The sequence below is a fragment of the Trachinotus anak genome, unplaced genomic scaffold (genome assembly GCF_046630095.1).
Source record: "Trachinotus anak isolate AG129_WGS33_773 ecotype Australia unplaced genomic scaffold, CSIRO_AGI_Tana_v1 ptg000005l, whole genome shotgun sequence".
Lineage (NCBI taxonomy): Eukaryota > Metazoa > Chordata > Actinopteri > Carangiformes > Carangidae > Trachinotus > Trachinotus anak.
The window spans coordinates 1,032,923-1,053,402 of NW_027273856.1; the positions used below are offsets into that span (position 1 = coordinate 1,032,923).

General features: G+C 39.4%; 1 protein-coding gene and 1 long non-coding RNA gene across 22 annotated transcripts in view; one reads left to right on the forward strand and one right to left on the reverse strand.

The window, feature by feature from the left end:
* LOC139621280 (uncharacterized) overlaps positions 1–20,480 on the reverse strand; it is a 563,233-nt gene that overhangs the window by 407,038 nt on the left and 135,715 nt on the right. The gene's annotated exons all lie outside the window — the stretch shown is intronic.
* The window catches only part of LOC139621276 (receptor-type tyrosine-protein phosphatase delta-like), a 345,696-nt gene that overhangs the window by 313,140 nt on the left and 12,076 nt on the right, over positions 1–20,480 (forward strand). For 7 of the 21 annotated variants that reach the window (XM_071477582.1, XM_071477584.1, XM_071477588.1 and 4 more), the window contains 12 exons: positions 241–338; positions 480–736; positions 1,770–1,863; positions 3,760–3,969; positions 5,047–5,207; positions 8,164–8,276; positions 10,262–10,303; positions 10,878–10,975; positions 13,919–14,042; positions 16,823–16,998; positions 19,666–19,785; positions 19,901–20,055. In XM_071477582.1, coding sequence (XP_071333683.1) covers positions 241–338; positions 480–736; positions 1,770–1,863; positions 3,760–3,969; positions 5,047–5,207; positions 8,164–8,276; positions 10,262–10,303; positions 10,878–10,975; positions 13,919–14,042; positions 16,823–16,998; positions 19,666–19,785; positions 19,901–20,055 — 1,648 coding nt within the window. Of the gene's footprint in view, positions 1–237; positions 339–479; positions 737–1,769; positions 1,864–3,759; positions 3,970–5,046; positions 5,208–8,163; positions 8,277–10,261; positions 10,304–10,877; positions 10,976–13,918; positions 14,043–16,822; positions 16,999–19,665; positions 19,786–19,900; positions 20,056–20,480 lie in introns of all 21 variants that reach the window. The other 14 variants (XM_071477579.1, XM_071477583.1, XM_071477585.1 and 11 more) reach the window with 3 other exon arrangements.

Consider the following 20,480-nt stretch of genomic DNA (forward strand, 5'->3'; position numbering starts at 1 on the left):
GTAACTCACATAAGTAAGTATGTGTGTCTCTTTGTGTCTTGTCAGTCAAACAAAGCTCAGTCATTAACTTAAGAGTTGGTGTTGGTAAAAAGGTAAGAAGACAGTGTTGAGTTCAGTGTAGTTCAGCCTGGTTTTGAAGGAGACATTCTCAGGTAAGCACCTGGTGTGGGACCAATGATGTAGAAAGATGAAAAGGGATGTTTTGTGTCTAAATCACCTGCTCCCCCTTTCTTTTAGCAGTGTTTGCAAAAAATTTTCACGTGAAAGCTGCCATGAAGACATCAGTGTGGCTGACCTGGGAAATTCCAGACACCTACAACCCAGCTCAACCTTTCACTGTAAGTAGAAGCTTGACAAATATAACATTTTCATGTGTATTTAGGTGTTCTTCACATTATTGTGACGTAAAAAATGATTGAGACAACATCCCCAACCAAGACTTCAATGTGTACATGGAACATCAACTCATTCACATACAGATCCTCTACGATAATGGCCAGAGTGTGGAGGTGGATGGGAAGCTAACACAGAAGCTAATCACAGGTCTTCAACCTGAGACCCAGTACTCCTTCCTCCTGACCAACCGTGGCAACAGTGCCGGGGGTCTGCAGCACCGCGTGTCTACCATGACGGCCCCAGATATCCTTCGCACCAAACCGTACCTGATTGGCAAGACCAACTCAGACGGTATGGTGACTGTGGAGCTACCATCAGTGCAAACAGCTGAGAGAGTAAGGTGAGTGCCAATGATCAAACTAAAGTTAATTTTGAATTGGTTGCAATTAGCACTGCTCCCTAAACGTTGATGAGTGGAGTCATCAGTTGAGAAGCTCTTAAGTCCACTTGCATTTTATCAGTTGAATTACCACACTGCAGACTTCAACACCCCAAATCTTGTCTCATAATCAAACATTATGATTTGACTTGTAAAAACATCAGTTGTCCACATTACTGATTATTATCACTTACTGATGCATTGTGGATGGAAATAAACAAGTTAACTTGATAGCTGACCTTGTCATGGGTAATTCTTACAAACAAAGTCATTTATATTCATCCCTGCATTTCAGTGTAATATCCACTTCACCTCAGTCATTACACACTGAAGCATCCCAACTCATTTAAGCACACTCCTCTAAGCCCTATAAAGTCTCTTATAGCCTTTCAACAAAGCCCAGGGTTGTCAGAAGGCCAAGGAGCACATCCGATTGTAGAGTGACGCTTCAAACCCATCTTGGGTTTTTTGATCTTGCTGGATGCACTAGGCCTACTGTCTCCCATGCCAGAGCTTAAGCTAATTAGTTTCCCATTAGCCTGCCACACTGCCTTCCTGGCTAACACTAGCTAGTGCATTGCCCAACCAGGAAGCCTAACTCTGGCAGAGGCCGTTATCTCTCTTGCCACCCTGATGAAGGGATGAAAATCCCTCTAATTCTGTATCTTTTCTGCATTCACAGAGGTCTCCTAATTAACCCACATGGGGCCCTTGTGAGGTGAATGTATTGTCTGACTTCTAAATCTGCTTAAGCTACACAGAAAACATAGAAGAAAATGGTCCTAATCAAGTGATTTAAAAAAAAAAAAATCATATAACATGCCAATGGCATGATAGTGTGTCTTTTTTCATTGGTTTCTGGTAAAGAGACTTGTCTATAAATCAAGCAGACATGCAAATACAGCTGATGGACTTGATTCTTTTGGAAAGAGGCAGTGCTATTTTGACTTTGTCTAGAATGTTAATATGCCATATTTTACATTTTATTTTGCAGGGGATATTACATTGTGGTAGTACCTCTGAAGAAGCAGCGCACTGGCAAGTTTTTCAAACCCTGGGACAATCCCGATGAGATGAATTTGGAGGAGGTAGGTTTAAAGGATGACCTGATTATGATAATTTAGGTTTCCAGGAAAGGATAGTAAAAGTATGCCATGTAAAATTCAATTTTTTTCTGTTATCCAGTTATTGTACCCAGTTTCTTAACAGCATACCTGTGTTCCCATATCACATTTCTTTTCTCAAAACTGGAAAAAAATAAGTTGAGGCAGTTAAGAGGGCACAAGGAAAAGGAGATGAGTCTCACTGATTGACGCAAATAGCTGCAGAGAGCACTGTTCATATGGAAATGAGAACATGAAGTAGCCATCAAGTGCACTGCAAACTCAACCCCCATCCCCACCTCCTCCTCCTCCTCTTTGTGTCTGTGGTAATTACCTGAAGAGCTGCATCAGGCCTTCACATCTCTTCTCATTCCAAGCAAAGCTAGTGCTACTCTGTATGCACAAAACACTTGACAACTTTTATATTAAGCCAGTTGAGACAATTCAGAAGCATCTCTGGATTGCATGCATGATTAAATGTGCAGGAAAACTAAAGTTATTATCACTATGTATTATAAGCTGTGATTACATTTAAGGTATTCCTTTCGATGTGTCAGTTGTAGTGAGTTAATGTTTCTACACGGTGCAGCACTCTCTTTCCTAGAAATGTACAGAAAATGGAAACTCCTAAAAACTATTCCCCTTCAGGTTACTATAATTTGAAATTCTTAAAGTATTTATTTCTATTGTACAAACATCACAATATATCACATGTCTAGGAGGCTAAAAGAAAACACACCATGTCTCATCTGCCATTGGGTTTACAGCTCATGCCTACAGGCCCATGTCTGGAGCCTTGAATGATTGTCCAAAATTCACCCCTCTGTCAGAATTTATTTGTTTGTCAATATTGGCACTCACCTTTTCACAACTTTTCCCAAGGGCAGCTAGATTTAGCCATGTTGACAGGAGAGATGATTGAAGACATTATCGGGCAGCACCAACAGCCCAGCAGCCAAAACAGAGCACACACAAGAACGCACACACTCTGATGTGAATGACAGGCGCACACATCATGCACACGCACTCACACACACAAGTCAGAGATAGGTAATCAGATGCCCAAACAACTAGCCAGGCTTGATTAGCATAATTATGTCCCAGGCTTTGTAGTGGAACTTTAAAGTCAGATGATACAGACTTGTATGAAGGACACACTTAATGTGTTTCTTTCAGCCTATTAGTATTATTATTATTGTTGTTGTTGTTTGTTGGGTAAGCAAAGATGTTATTTCTCAGCTCTAACATTAATTACAATGGTGGAGTGATATGTAATAAATGTTTAAGTGGTTTTTTTTTTGGGTGACCTCTGTCAAAAACATTCTGGTATTTTAATTTTGAAGATATAACTTGTATATAACTTGGAAGAATGTAGTTTGAAGCAATTTATTGACATGATTTGTGATTTTTCCTCACTCTGCACTTCTTTCATTCATTTTTACAAAACAATGAATCAGAAAATGTACAATTGTACACTAATAATGAATTCCAACAAAATTATCCCCAAATTCTATTTGTCTTCATGTTTAAGCTAAAATATTTCTGATTGTATCAATAAGAAAAAATAATTAAGCTGTGTAAGTTTTTAATGAATTCAGTCTTTTTTACTGTTTGAAGCTGTTGGATAATTCTCAGCTGTTTTATATGCTGGAAAGCCACACAATCTTTTAATCTCACAGTCTTTTGTAGTCTAAAAACAGATGAAATAAGTCATTGATCTTTTCTGTAATGTTCTGCTTTTTGCAATCAGCATTTTCAGCTCAGCAATCAGAAGAAAAAAAAAAGATAGACAGATTTGCTTGGTGTGGATGTGTTTTCATGTGTGTGCTGGATCGTGTCCCTATGTGTTATCAACTATCTGCTTTTTACTCCTCACTGTAGCTGCTGAAGGAGATAAACCAAACTAGCAGAGGCCTTCGGTTCCGCAGGCAGGCAGAACCCAAAGCCTATATCGCTGCCTACTTCAAAGACCTGCCTAAAGAGTTCACCCTGGGAGATGGCAAGATTTACGGGGACTTTGAAAATAAGCAACTCCAGAATGGCCAGGAGTACATCTTCTTTGTGCTTGCTGTTCTGGAGATGTCTGAAAACGTGAGTCTGTGCTCTCTCTCACACACACATGAAATGTCTCAGTTTTATCCATGTAGCATATCCTTGATAGTGATATCATGTTCTTTGTGCTAACAACTGTACATGTTAATAGGCATAGAGGGTTAAATCCACTACATCTTTGCAGAGGGTCAGAGTTGGTTCTGGTCAGATGTGTTACTCTCAGTCCTTGTGAGGCTTTGACTTAAAAACTTAAAGCTGCAGCTGACCCTTGCTGCTTTAGGGAGAGAAACCCCTTAAGACCTTAGCCGATCGCAAGAATACCTCGATAACACACTCCTCTTTAATTGCGTCCTCCGTGCCGACCACCTTATCTCCACTGCTGCAGCTAGTGTGTATGTGTGCATGTGTCTGTCTGGACGGGAGACCTGAAAGCCGCATGATTAGGCAGCTGCAGGCGAGATGATGGATTTGATGAGCTGCAGGGTCTATAGTGCTGCCTCACACACTCTCCGCTAACCCCGAGTTCAGGTACAGCAAAAACGATAATGATGGACGGAGGAAAATCTCTAATTTGCCCACTGAAGCATATATTTTCTTCCCACAAGACCATTTTTTTTTATCTTCTCTTAGAATGTGAAATGGTTCAATCAAGGTTCCTGCATAGGAGCAGATACTGAAGATAATTTTGATTGGTCGAACTGCAGCTTAGTAGAAATTACACAGCAAAACTTTGAATTGGCTTTTAATTTGTACTGTTGGTCATGCTGTGTTTGTAAGAGTCTTGACAGAATTACTCTGGAATGGGGCAAATTAAATATTGTCTTGTAGTAGTTTTTTGAACATCCCAAATGAGGTTGGAGCTACTGTATCCTTCAACATTCAGTTCTGGATGCTGATGTAACTTACAGTGAAGATCAGAAAATAATTAGGATAAAGAATGAATAAAACCCCAATGTGATACACTGGAAAGAAAATATCTTTCAAAATCACCAGATGATAGACAATATAATGAAAAAGGAGCAGCATAATGTCCAATATTTACAAGTAAAACATTGAATTAAAACATTAGATTTCATGATAGAATATTAATCACTGATTTGCTTTTCCCTGGCTCAGATCATGTATGCCACCAGCCCCTACTCTGACCCAGTTGTTTCAGCTGACATCGACCCCCAGCCAATCATCGATGAGGAGGAAGGTCTCATATGGGTGGTGGGCCCTGTGCTAGCAGTCGTCTTCATCATATGCATTGTCATTGCCATCCTCCTCTACAAGAGGTAAGGACATGAAAAAATAGTTTACACGTGCGATTTTTCCTGCCCAGTCCAGCAAATGCACATAATTCCACCTCAGATGGGACAACTACCACAATGTACTGTACATGCAATACTGGCACACATTACTCCAAGGGACAGTACAAGACTTGCACTACTTACACATTATTACTTATATATGTGCATTTAAAATTCACATCATGTATAGCCACTCAACATTTATGTATGACCATTCAAAATTTAACATTCATGAAACCAACACGCTACTATGGACAAATCTTTATTTTGCATATTTGAATGCAGACACTAAATGTAAGATTTTCACTTAAACCCCGGGGTGCATTGATCTTCAGGCTATCCATGACCCTCACTCTCAGTTGCACAAACACACTCTAAATCTAAGATGAGTAAATCCAGGCACACAGCTACCCAAACTGTCAAGCCATCCAATGCAGACGCCCACAATCTTTCACACAGACATATGCATTGACTGAAAGTTAATCAGACACATCCATCTACCCCCTGCATGCACAAACACGTACTCACACACACATGCAAAACAGTCAAAAACACTTGCGGTCGTGTGCTTTCACACCAAATCAAAACAGCCTTTTTTGTCTGAAACCCCCTAGTGGTAGCCAGACCTTGTGCTGTCACTGCTCATCAGTCAAGCGTAGGAGGGCAGAGCTTTGACTATCTGCTGCATGTCACTGCTTGTGTGTGCAGCTTTAGAGAGGCCCTGGGGCCTGGGCCAGCGTCCCAGCCACCCCAATCCCTCCCCTTTCAATACTACCCATTCCACAAGGGAACTCAGCTTTAGATCCTGACTCTGACCTTATGTTGGCCTCCTGCTTTGACTGGACACACACATGCACACATTTTACATGCACACATCTACACACAGATTTTATTCTGTCCTTTGCCATTTTGCCTCTTTTCAACTATTACATAAGGCAAATTTACTGCAAAGTTCATTTCATCAAATATCCAGTCCTACGCAGAATTTCACAGTACTCCTCAGAAATAATTTTGGGAATGCAAGATTAGTAACTGAAGAGTCAGCACAACCTATAATCAGTACCAGTACCAATGCTGAAGACAAAAAAAAATCCATCAATATTATCAGGGTAATGTAAGATGTTTACACATACTACTTTATTCTGGCTCTCTCCATTTTTATCAAGTTTTGGTTTGGATAATAAAAAAGGTGAATTGAAACTGCGCAAAGATTGTGTGTGCAGAGGGCTTTAGTGTTTCCATTTGTGGCAGGCAGTATTACACATCGATTACCAAGCCAGTGTCACTGCCACGTTAGAGAACATTCAGTGCATAACCAGGAGATATTTCTCTTGTCGAGATCAATTTTTATGTGACAGAATGCTGCTCTTCTGCCAAACAAAGGGCAACAACCATGTGATGCTGAGCTCTGGGAAAGGACATGAGATAGCAATTGGCATCTTCATCAGAGAGAAGCATAAATCAAAAGTAAATTGTACACCTACACTTCGTAAGTGAAGTCATGTCAGTTTATTGCTAACAGACCATTAAAATCTGGTATTTTTCTAAATAAAAAGGTAATACATATATATTAACATATATTTAATGCCTTGTATGCTTAATTTATATACAACGACTCAAAATTATGATCCAAAATGTTGTTTGCTTTTATAATATCACATGCATAAATCTAAAATATGCATAATTCTTGATTTTAATAAATGCATCAGTGGTAGGCTTATTTCCCGGAAAAGACAGACACAGCAATTAGGAGTCAAGAGATGACTTTTATGCTTGAACAAGAAGCAATCAGCTGAAACTGCTTGAAATAGCAGAGATACAATGTACAAATCTTGGATGCACCTGGGAAACTAGTATTTGAAACAAAGAGCCCCAAGGCGGCATAATTGAGTATAATCTCGGAAGTGAAGCATCACTAATCTTGCACACAAAGCAAAACAGATATGATTGCTATCATTTGACTCTTACATAGTCAGTCATTCACTTACTCTTAAGAAAGTTTCTGAAATTCTCAATTAAAGCCTAAGGTCTTACCACCTAATGTGTCGATATTTCTTTCCTTGCTGACCAATGGAGCAGCAAACCAGACAGGTAAGAATGAGAAAGAAGTAGAGAGAAACCAATTCTCTTTAAACCCCCTCTTCTCCCTGGACTGTGCATATGATATCTAAACATATGGAAATTGGTCGCCCACTGGAGTTGAGGTCATTCATAACATCATGCCTTGTGCTTAATCAGAATGAACATGTGTTAAACACATGTTACTTACTATTAGCTATGTGACATTGTTTCTCTGACAGCTGTCAGCAGGCATTTATTGTGAAAGCACAAATGGTATAACTTCTCCTTCTAATAAACTCTGAATTCATGATGCCATATAACGCCTGAATCATCTTTCCGTTCTATAATGTTGTAATTACTAGTGACCTCCTACAACCAGTGTTGTATTGATTTGTATGAATGAACAACCCACATTGCCTTTTCTGAAACTGGCACTTAAGGCTGACATGACAATGCTGTACACTGAAAAAGAGATAAAATATCACAGATTCTATGCAATAGAAATCTCAAATCTTGCATTCAAAATACTTAACAAATAACAAGAATCCAACATGGAAAGTGCAAAACCCCTGTATTTACTGACATGATCACTGAAAAGTGAACAATACAGGCTTCACAAAGGTAGTAGTTAAGAGCTAAGGGCTACTGATTTGGACTGCATTATACTGTGAAATGATGTTATTTAGTCCACCCCCTGTAGCCTAATGTACTGTAAGAACATAGTCCTGTCACCTTCCTAATTATATTTCTGCCTTCATTATTCATTATTCAAGACCACAAGGCACACTTTGTGGTTATACAGGAAGAGATAACAGGTGTTGTGCACAAAACAGAAAAATAATTTATCAAAAATAATTACAATTTACTGTTTATTCTGCAGAAAAAGAGCAGAATCTGAAGCTAGGAAAGGCAGTCTCCCTAACAGCAAGGAAATGCCGCTGCATCATCCCACCGACCCTGTTGAGCTTCGACGTCTCAACTTCCAAACACCTGGTGAGTCTTCAAAATGAAGCCATTAACATCTATGTCATTCACTGTGAATTTACAACTGAATATGCATTGTGGAAATGGTCATCAATGCTACTGATCGCTTGCTTTAAGGAAATACATATTTACAATTAGCTTCATAGCTACATCCATTGTTTTCAGTTTTACAACCACTGCTGACACCGAAGCATCATACAATAACGACCTACAAAGTCCCCATCATCTTTACAGTGAGACTGGCATGATACAGGCAAGCAGTTTGCAGGTAGACAGTGGACAGGTGCTTAGGGAAGGTACAGCAGGTCAAAACTGACAGTGTCCTCCCTGGAGGCACTTATCAGTGGAAAATGAAGAGGCAGAAATGCAAGCTTGACAGTTTCATGGCAGCTGTCATCTTCCTCTGCACCTGAGTTATCCAGGTCATCAAGACTTGTCATGCTTACTCGGAATAGTACAGTCCTGCTGCTAGAGGTGCCAGGATGCGACATTGTGGAAGGAGAGGGCAATACAAAATTTTAGTATATTTTTCAGCAAGCTATGAAAAAGTGGTGACAAGCTGTAAAAGCTATTGTTTACTCGCTGTGACCTTTAGTGCTAAGGTGAGTGGTAGTCAGTGGTCATGCCTTGGCTCACTGATGTGGTTGTTTCAGGACTGGGGACTCACAGTCCATGCATCACTCGGAAAGGCAGTATGCATCTTTGCTCCTGAGAGAGACCAACAGAGACATACAGTACTTAAACGCCATTCGAGCTCCTCTAGCACCGATTGCTTTGGGACAGGTGTTCAGAGACTGCCAATAATGTTGTAATATCAAAGCCATATTTTTCAGGTCAGCTAATATGAAAGGAGGATGAATTATCTCTGCAGGCTCATTTTTGAAAAAAGATTATGCATATTTATGAAAGCTCTTCAATGATGTTAGGACCATTACTGGCTGTTTCATCCTGGCACATGGGTATTTTTCCTTTTGGCTCAGAGTCATCTCAACTATCCTCCCACTATTTCACTACCCTCTCAAGCCATCATCCCCCCCCAACAACCTTTCTGAGAGCTGGTATCTTGTCTATTTCACTGCTCAAAAAGGACCAAACTTTTTTTTTTTCCTACCACGTGACCACTTTCTCTTAAGTCCTGAAGCACTTCTACATTAGACCACTTCTCTGCCCAACTCTCTCTACCCTTCCTTTCACCTCTTTACCCCTCAATGGACATTTTCATCTTAAGGATGCTTGATGTTTGAGCGACGGCGTGTTGAAAATGGTACTTTCATTGTCCCCCAGTGGTGGAAATGGATTTTGAGTAGTGGGCTGCAATAGATACACCCTCTGCCGTCTTTCAGAGAGACATGAAAGTGGGTGGGAAAACGAGGCACAGCTTCCATTAGCTAATGCCCACTTGTGTCTGCAACCAAAATGATATCACCTCATTGTTGGAGTGGGATACTTTCAACCAACTGGTGTGTCAAAATGGCACCTGAATTCTTAAGTCACAGATCTTTAGCCATAGAACACTACACTTTTGATCTTATCCCAACGTCTAAGCTCTTAAATATCCTGATGACACATTTTCCTTGACTACCACCCAATATTGAACAATGTCAATTCCACATTGTCAAAGTCGAATGAATGTAACTGCAGGATTAAACTTTATGCTGCAGACTATGCATGTCGTGTAACACCATGTCAGCTTCCTCGGGTTAAAACAAATGTCAAATAATATCCTATGGCTGCTCGCCTTTGGTTTGTGCTGCTAGGATTTTTATTCCCTGTATGCTTTCTTATTTCTATGAAATAAGCATGGTGGCATAGCCAAGCTTCTAGCATGACAATTTCTATGTTACTAATGAATGTCCCATTTAGAGTACACATAATCATTCAACTACTTCTTGCCACATTTCAATTTCTACCTTCTGTTTGTGAAAAAAAATTAGCCATCACATTGCTCTGTGACGTCTGCAATGTATTTAATTACACCGCCGTTTCCTCCACAGGTTCAGGTGCGCCCAGTCACCCCAGTAACCTCCATTTGTCAAGTTAGTTGGTCTCGATTATGCATTTGACATGATTTGTTTTTTTGGGGGTTTTTTTTTAGCTTTAATTCCCTTCTTTTCCTTTTTTTCTGCCTAGTCTTGTATTATCATCTCCATCTAATCCATCTGGTGTAATGCTATGTCATCACAGGAGGTGGAGTTTGAAATGACAGCTTGAGAACATGGCATCACTCAAAGCAGACGTGAACATCTGGCCTAACATTTTGATTGTTTTTTTTTTTTGTTTATTTGTTTTTTTGGGATGTTTGCGTCTGTGTGTTCATGTCATGCTAACTTCACGCCGCAGCTTTCTGTGTGAATAACTTTCTTCTCTCTCAGTAGGGAGAGTCCCAATGGGGCAAGTGTGCTCGATGACTTCTCATTGGCTTCTGTGTCCATATCCTCTTTATGAGCATGGCCACTGCTTTAAGTGAACAACCTAGCCTAACAAGATCCACTCTTCCATTCCCCCTGTTAAACACACATGCTGCTTATCTAATGATTCACTTTTGGCTTGTGCTTGGGTGATGGCCTCTTACAAGACTGGTAACTGACCCTCAGACCATCTTATTGACAGGTATGGCAAGTCACCCTCCAATCCCAATCATGGACCTGGCAGATCACCTGGAGCGGCTGAAAGCCAACGACAACCTTAAGTTTTCACAAGAATATGAGGTAAGTGTCCCAATGTTGTTTGAGGAATTGTGAGAATTGTGTTGTAGCAAGAGTGTTGAACTACTTTCAGGAAAACTATCTTCATCAGAAAAGCTTAAGAAATTTAAAATTAGCCAATATGCCATTTCCACTTCAGGCTGTTTGACAGGAAAGAAACAGGTGTAATTAATAACACCAGTAATGGCTACATTCCACTTCCAGGGCCCTGCTATTGTGCCTGCTGGCTCATTGAGGACTTACTGAGATAGTTAAAGCCCAACATTAATGTTATTAGTTACACTTTTCCAGCTATGACAAGTCCAAATACTGTATCTGCTGTGAAAATGCTGTCTATGACTAAACCAAGTAAAAATGGCAACGTGAAGCCAAACCTGCACAAAGAAAGCAAGGCTGAATAAATCCATGTTTTACTATTTGAAAAGTCAAATTGGTGTTTATCAGCTAATATACTATGGTCATAAGGGATGTCAGCATGGTGGGCACTGCTATCAGCATGTAGAGGCAACACTACAACTAGCAGTACAAATGGTATTGGATGAATCAGTATATTATATACAGAAAGATATCCTTGGGAAACAAAATGCTTTACTGTTAGTGTGACTAATGCACTACTACTCTGGAGATTTCAAAGGCTAAGGTTTACTGACATAGCTAGTCAATTTATGTTTACATGAGCTGAAGTCTGCATGGCCACTATCAGAATAAAAATATGCCACTGAACAAAGGTGATAGTTATATTTATGTATGATGTGTTAAATTCTTCAAATTTAAAAGTCCTTACAATTAAAGTGCCCTCAAAACCCTATAGACTGTAATTAGATGATGTTAATGTTTCCTTCGTATTGGAATTGCATTGTAGATTAACTTGTGTTTGTAGAGCACTTGTGGACCCTGAAAAACTATGCAATCAAGCGGTCCTTTCTGGAGCATTTTATGAGATAGGAACAGCCACCCTTCCTCTGCGGGTCCGACAACAGCTCCAAAATCTATGAGGTCACCATATGGGTACCTGCCAAGCTGCCCAATCATTACTGCAGCTTAAGCATACTGAATTCCAATTTTATTGTGCTTATTCAAGAGCAGAGGAAAGCAATTTTGAGATTACAATAAAATAAAGATTTTTATTATGAGCAATGATGCGGCCCACTGTTTCAACATATTTTGATAAAGTATCAGATTTAGCCAGTTGTTTGCCTTTTCCCATATTGCTACTTTAGGTGATTTCTGCAGATGAACTCAATGCTGAAATGTCTTGTCTAATGTTTTTCTTTCCATGGTCGTAGTAATAATCTGAAGTTCGACATCATTAAAGTAGTCTGAAAGTGAATTTTCATGTGTTTACTGTTCATATAAATTATTCTAAATAAGCCATAAAAGCTGGATCATATTCAGATCTATCTAGTTTAAAAGACAGGTCATTGTCCTAATGTGGCTGTAGTTTGTTCTACTGCACTTTGGTTTCTTCTACCTTCGGTGAGGATGAACACAAAAGTAGTCTGTGGTCGTTAAAAACACAAGCACAATATTTTCCCTGTCATATGAAATGGAATGCTATCTTTCATGTCTTTGTGTTTTCCCTTTGTAACAGTATGTTTTATAGTTCATTCATTGCTGATGAGGGACCATTATCGAGCTATGCCTTATAAAGCTAAATTGGGACTTGGATAGCAAATGCTGTTAAACCAGTCTCAAGTGTGGTATTCTAGTATTCTAGTATTTGCCATGCTCAAATGAGCAAAGCCAATGGAGCATGAGCTTTTCCTCTGGGACTGATTCTGCTGTATCTTTTTGGAAATCTAATTATTTACAGTGGTTATTTCATGTCAAAGACAACACAAATTTCACATAGTTCTTAAATGTGAACTTCCACTAAAGTAAAATTTGCTCCACAAAATACTATTTGACTTATAATTTAAGATTTGAAGATCAGAGACAACTTAGATTCCAGTGTTAGCCGACACCCCATTTTCTGCAAGATGCTTAGAGGCCAGAATAGATTGTTAAATTAACTGAGACAAATACAAGCCTGGTTTAGACTATTCATAAAGAAATCCTTTGCACTGTTATATATCAAGAAGATGACATATTTCATTGTCACCAGTTACTTTAAGAGCCTCAGCATCTGGTTTGTACAAAGTGGACACCCAATGGTTATTTTAGTATGCCAGCATATACAGTGTGTAAATACAGTATTTCTTAATTTGTAATATGAAAGCCAAAACATGTGATTGCTTTCCATGTCCCTTAAAATATTGACAGTTGAAGAGCTTCTTTATATTGTTATACTGTGGCCAACTTAGAGAGGTGGCGTGTTAACTACAAAAAGCATACTTTTAACTGAAAAAGCCGTGTTATTTTATGCTATGAATTTGTGTGATTTTATTCTTCTTACATGGTGAAAATATCAAGCTTTTAAAAGGGTAGTCTTAAACTGACATTATTTGACCTTGAGAGGAAACTATTCATGCAAGACAAACCCTTCCATGTTGAAGGGGGAGAGACAAAGCAATATTTTACCAATAGCTCAACCAGAAATTAATATTATGCCTGACGTGAACACAAAAATTATATTATTTTTAGCTTTTCTCCTCACGCAAATGTGCCATCAGTGCAAATACATGCAAAAATAGATTGAGGGACAAAAAGGACACACAAGAGTCACAAGCTTTCACTTTTATAAGTTGCTGGTAAAAGTCTAAATACATACTAGGCAAGTATGGCCCTGAGTTTTAAACCCATAAAATGAATCTAAACACCACTAAACTACAAAAGATCATTTTCATTTCCAGCGAAAGCTGTGTGTTGAAAGGCACATTTCAGTGAGCTTTCAGACATTGAACTTTTACAAAGAGCTGGATTCAACCTTGGCAATCAACTGCTGTAAAATGTGCCTACAGCACAAAATATTTCATTGTAATAATGGTATATTTTCTTCTCTTTCAGTCCATCGACCCTGGTCAGCAGTTCACATGGGAGCACTCTAACCTGGAGGTTAACAAACCAAAGAACAGATATGCCAATGTGATTGCCTATGACCATTCCAGAGTCTTGCTCTCTGCTATTGACGGTATGTCGCCCACCAGCATCTTCCCTCCCAGCTGCTGTATCGATTCTACAGACAGCCAGTACAACCATATCTTTAAGACCTCAGGAGCGCAACCACACTGTACTTTTAAATTATATTCCAACACAAGCATGTCAGACTTATTTTCTTTCATGCCTTACATGCTTGCAAAGAAATAGATTATTTTAAAAACAAATAATTCCCTTTTCACGTGCTGAGGCACTGCAATGGGAGATGCCAGTAACTTTTACCAGCATCTGTTTCATTAACTTCATGTTAGGTGAATCCCATGCTTACATTTGGGACATTTGACATTGCATTTGTGCAATATATGAACAAGGCTCATTCAGGATATGGTTGTAGTGCTCTATTTTCACAATTTCACACGAGCCCATCATGAATCTGACTTGAACCAGTCCAGTAAGAGTCTATGGCAGATTTAAGATGTGCTACCCTGTATAGTGTAGCTTCTAAGGAATGAAAAACCATTTTGAAATGGCTAGTTAAGTGCTTGCTTCTTCACCAGTTTGTTGGATTTACACAATTAAACAATAACACCATTGCACATACACACAGCTATTAATTAACCATTTCCATTGAGCTGCTCCCATGGAGGGGACAAGAAAATAAACAACAATAAAGTAGTAAATGGCTAATGTGACAAAAACAGATAGATAAAGACTTTGAGAGCCCTTTTTGCAGTCTCTCAGAAACAACACACAGCTTGAGTGTTGACTGAACTCCATTAGCCGGGCATATAAACACATCTGCACACACACACACACACACACACACACACACTGGAGTCTTTGTGCTGTAGCAAGTGAGTAGTTCTCAGCCAGGGGGACATGTGGGACTTCCTCTTTTCCTTCTAAGCTTAAACAAAGCCTTTTGGCAAGCAATGCGTCTATTGTTTACTTTGATTGAGTTCTTTGAATAAAAAGGGATTTGGGATATGACATCAGAATTTGAAGACAGCTACTTTCAGAATTTATTGATGCGGGGATGGATCAGCAGAATGTCTGGGATACAAGCGCTGTGATGCTCAAGAACATTTGCAGACTTTAATGGTCGGGACATCACTGCATATGTTCTCCTTTTGACAACTGACAAGGAACCTCTCGCCAAGTTGCCTGACCACACAAAACATGGGCTTAGCAGGATTAAACTGCTTTCTAAAGTTAATCCCTAAAACTTAGTTTACCCTTCATTTGGCTAAATTGTACAGTTTCTAATTTCAATTAGTATGTATTAATTTTTTGTCCATGAATTCTCTGTTATTTTTGGAATGTTGAAGTTGCTCATTTTTACACTGGTTTAGTGTGGAAGCTGTCAGAAGTCTCTTGTTATTTAATGACAATAGCTACACTTCACATTCACACCTTGTTATACAAAGAGGTCATTTATGAAGAAAAATCTAATCAAGATCTAACGGGACCATTTTATAAATCTGTTCTGTAGTCAAACAGTGTAGGAATCTGAAATTGTATTATCATCTGCTTGAAAATTCACAATGTCTTAAAATGACTATAATATTGGAGGGAGGAGTACCACTACTATTACTACAACTACTACGACTACTACCACTACTAAGAATCATCATCATTATCATAATTACAGTATTGCACCCTAAAATCTTTCTGTATTTCCTTTGAGATTCCTTTGCTTTTTTTTACAAAGACTAAGCACTGAACAACAATGTAGCAATGTTTATTTCTTAATAAGCATACTGACAGAAAATGGTAGAATTTATACAAATCCTGAGTGACAGAAAGCATAAAGGCAAAATCCATTTGCAAATATGCATTAAACAACATGCCTCATTCTCATTAAACCACAGTAATGTCTCTTTTGGCTTTTTATTTTCAATTTGAAAACACACTGGGCTTAATTGTATTTATCCCTTGTCCATCACGGAAATGTACAACTGCCTGGCTGTGTGGACAACTTCAACAGCAAAAAGAGAGGGGGAGGAAGCGTAGGAAAAAAATGATGTGGGTGGGTTTTTGAATGTGTTCATATTCCATTTCCCTTGCTTTTTAATGTTGAAAAAGTTACCTGGGAGTAAAAGGCTGTCTGGGGGGGGGGGGGGCGGGGGGGCAGTTGGAGTGAGGGGATTCTCTGGGACGTGGCATCCATGCAGATGAGACTTATCTTGGTCGACCATGTGTGCATGGAGCCCCTAAACTGCCAGTCCTAAAGCATTGACTAGCTGTCAACTCTGTCTCTTTCCCCTGGATTCGAAAAGGCTGCTGTGCCTTTCATTTAATATAAGCAAAAGGAAGGAGGAGTATGAGGGGAAGGGGGGGAATTGTTTTGCTAGTTTTCTGTTGGTTTGTTTTTCTCCACGTGAGGTGACAGACATTTACAGACCAAGCTTTATCTGTAAGTCAGTTGCAGATATGGAAGAGGGACACAAAAACTGTGGATTTAAACATGTTGCTGATAGGAAATACAAATCCTAATGGACTGGAACACTGGTTCTAAATGTGACTGCTTTATGCTACTCTCCATTTAATACTAACAGAAAATGTTGGGTTAACTGACACGAAACACAGAGGATAGCCTCACACAGTGTCCAGGGTCATCTGAGTCTAACATGGGGCAGAATCTGATTTAATACCAACAAAATAAATAAATAAAAGGAAGGAAATCCAGACAATTAACCATTCTATTTGAGTATTTGAGATATTACACTGGTATCATGTTTTTATTGTTTGTCTGTTTTTTTTAAACCATACCAGTCAGTTAGACAACTCATGTCACAACTTGTCTCTTCTTAGGTATCCCTGGAAGTGACTATATCAATTCCAACTACATTGATGGCTACAGAAAGCAGAATGCCTACATTGCCACCCAAGGACCTCTGCCAGAGACATTTGGTGAATTCTGGAGGATGATTTGGGAGCAGAGGAGTGCTATCATCGTCATGATGACCAAACTGGAGGAGAGGTCCAGGGTAAGAGACAGAAATGAAGAAAGAGCATTATTATTCTGTCGTGTTCGCGATCTCATAGAAAGCACTACATAAATCGGATGAGTTGTATTCAACTGAAATGATGGATTTAACTCAACTCAAAACCTAGTATATGACTGAACCACATCGTTGGTTATTTGCATTCTGCCTAGTATCAGCTGGTTTCAGTCCTTTATATGTTTGCATCTCTCCTACTCTCTGTGCTCACATGTGCATTATTTTCATACAGCTGAATTCCCAATAAAGTTGTTCTCATTTACACATTTTTATGTTCCTGTTGTCACACATCGGAACAAGTATGAGATAGTGACTGAAACACTGCTCATTAAGACTACATGTTAGCCAGTAGTCACTTCAAAGACCTTTCCAAGCTGCTACTCTGCACTGCTAAAATCCTAATTTTATAACTGCAACGTAGTCTGACAAAATCAGCATACACATAAATTGGCTGTGCCACTGGCTGTGCTGATTTCTAGTATATTTGCTTGTAAAACGATCACTCAGAGATAAAGTTAAGAGCACATTCCTGTCAGCAGCCAACCTCGCACTTGCTGGGCAATACAGGCAACTCTTCTATGGAAAGTAGCTAAAGTTTGTCCAAGAAGATGCTGGATTTGTGGCAACATGCTTCTGTGAAAAAAGGGTCTCAGAGTTAGTATAATCTAGCAACAAAGGCACTAAGTTGGCAACAATTCTTGTTCAAGCCAAATAATTTTGAAAGAGCAACGACCATCAGGCAAACTCAAACACTCGACTCAAGCACAGGCCAACCAGTGTTGTAACCTTATCACACAGTCATGTGGAATTCAGCCAAACAACAGTACAACTTCATCACTCAGCCAGTCATCGATATTCGCATTTATAGGGCTGGCCCCGCTGTTGTGGTCCAGCCAAAAATACAGAAAATGACACCTGAGCACAGTCAAGCAAGATATTTTCAAATCAATTAAAACTTTCAAAAATGCCATTTTTAAACCAATTGCATAGTTTTACCATTCTTCCATTGACTCTCACCTTTTATCAATGACACCATCTGTTAGACGTCTTTGTCCTCATTGTCTGTCTTCATTTAAGTTGTAGAGTACATTGCACTCCGGCCCTCTTCGTATTCATTCTCCAAGAGAAGCCAGGTTGCCTTCGGATACGCATTCATATACTCAGTCCTCTCTTTACAGCAACTCACTCTGTCATTGTTTAGTCATGACTGATTAGTGGCTTACTTCATTAGCCAAGCACTGCTGAAGGCACTGGATTACAATCAGTGATAAAAAAGACTCACCAACTGAACAGCTACATTACCCAGCTGTATACACTCACTACTCCTTTAAGGTAGACATGATAATAATGCACTTCCTCTCTTCCTCACTGGCACATCTTACAGTGAGCACTGAGCACACGTAAGCTGGCATGGGCTTCAGAAGCTACTGACCTTCACACTTATATGCATTTTCTAAGAGCTTGGCACAGTGTAAACTGACTCAATCCAGAGAGCAGCTTTCACTCTGTATCCTTGCAATCTGCAAAGCAAGTAAGATCCTTTGGCTGTTTTTCAATATTACAGGCACTGAAAATGAATGATTCTACAATTAAATTTGGTCCATGCTGTCAGGGGTCAGTTTCTCGCCATAGATGCCATAGAGGGGAGTGCTTCTTGGCTCTGCTGTAAAGGCTTCCTCCAACACCCCCCTCCAACCCTGCCATATCATTATGTTGTTTGACATTTGTAGTTTATAATGTCCTTTTGTTGTTACTAACAGCTCCTGTCTTTCATATTTATCAATTATATCATTTGCTGGGAACCACTCAGGCTCCCTTTGCACATTTTGCATATCTAAAGCTTGAATATTTGCAAGTAAATGCTATTATGAATCATTTCATTACTCCCGGTGTCACAATCACTTCATTGCCCTTTGTGTTCATGTTGTGCGAGTTGCTTGGGAAATGAAATAAGTGAAAAGTACTCGTGGCAGATATGAATATTTTGAATATTTCAGAATGGTGTCCAGTTGTCTACTATGCAACAGAGCATCAGGCAACAAGATATGATGAGCAAGCTGACATTCTGAATGTGCAGAACATACTCCCAAAATCTAAATCTGCATCAGTTCTAGTGGACAATATGAAGGAAAACACTAAAACTAAAAAACAATTGAATTTAAACCCAGTTATTTCCGCCCTAACACCAATAGTGCTTTCCTTTGTCAGCTAAGCAGTAATGCTATAATGGAACAGTGTTTTATTGGCCATTCACTGGGAAACAAAGCTGTACACTTGAGTAGCAATAAAGCTGAGCCGCTAATATGATTGGAAACTGTTGTTACCTTTGTAATTATAGAGTGTGTCAGGACAATTAATAGCACCGTCGGCTCCGTACAAATATCTCAGGCCATTTAATTGATTATAAAATCAAACCCAGTCAGCAGGAATGGGGAGAATTTGTGTATTTATTTTACCATTATTTGACTAAATATATGTGTGTATATCACTATAAAGTGAAGCAGGGCAATGTTAGAAAGATCATTTATACTACGTTAATAACTCAAATAGAGGTTTTAAAAAAATGAAGAAAGAAATGCATCCAGACATTTCACAGACATATCATATATTCCCATCAGGCCTTTGTTTAATGCAATATTTTTTCTATTACAGGTGAAATGTGACCAATACTGGCCCACCAGAGGGACAGAAACCTATGGTCTCATCCAAGTGACACTGCTAGACACAGTAGAGCTGGCTACATACTGTGTCAGGACATTTGCACTTTTTAAAGTAAGAGGCATTTGGATGCAATTTTCCTACAGTAGCCACTTGGGCACTGTAACAACTGTCAAGCAGTTGAGGTGAGACTTGGTGGTCACTAACCTTTCTCCATCTCCATATTCAGAATGGCTCTAGTGAGAAGAGAGAAGTGAGGCAGTTCCAGTTCACAGCCTGGCCAGACCACGGGGTACCAGAACACCCAACTCCATTCCTGGCCTTCCTGAGACGGGTGAAAGCTTGTAATCCTCCAGATGCAGGGCCCATGGTGGTACACTGCAGGTAAGGAACAACATGGTTTCACTAATACATCCTCAAGCATGAAATTGATTTTTTTCTCTCCATTTGCTGTAATGAATATATGAATACATATGAAAAAGCACAATACATTCATGGTTATTTGGAGGTTTATATCAGAGTCATCTGTGTACTAATACTAAATATTTTTGAAAGAGATCAGATATGAAACAGTAGAAAAATGTTGGCTAAAGGAGAGTATTAAACTATTGCCCGCTGTAGCCCAAACAAATCAGTCCACTAGCTTTCACAGAAGGCACTTTAAATCTGAAGATGTTTTCAACATCACAGCACAAGGAGTACTAGTGTCATTGCCCTCAGCAAACTCAAACATCTCCTCCCACACACTGACACATAAACACGCGCAGACCTGTCGTCTTCCTTGCTACACCACCAACATGTCGCACATC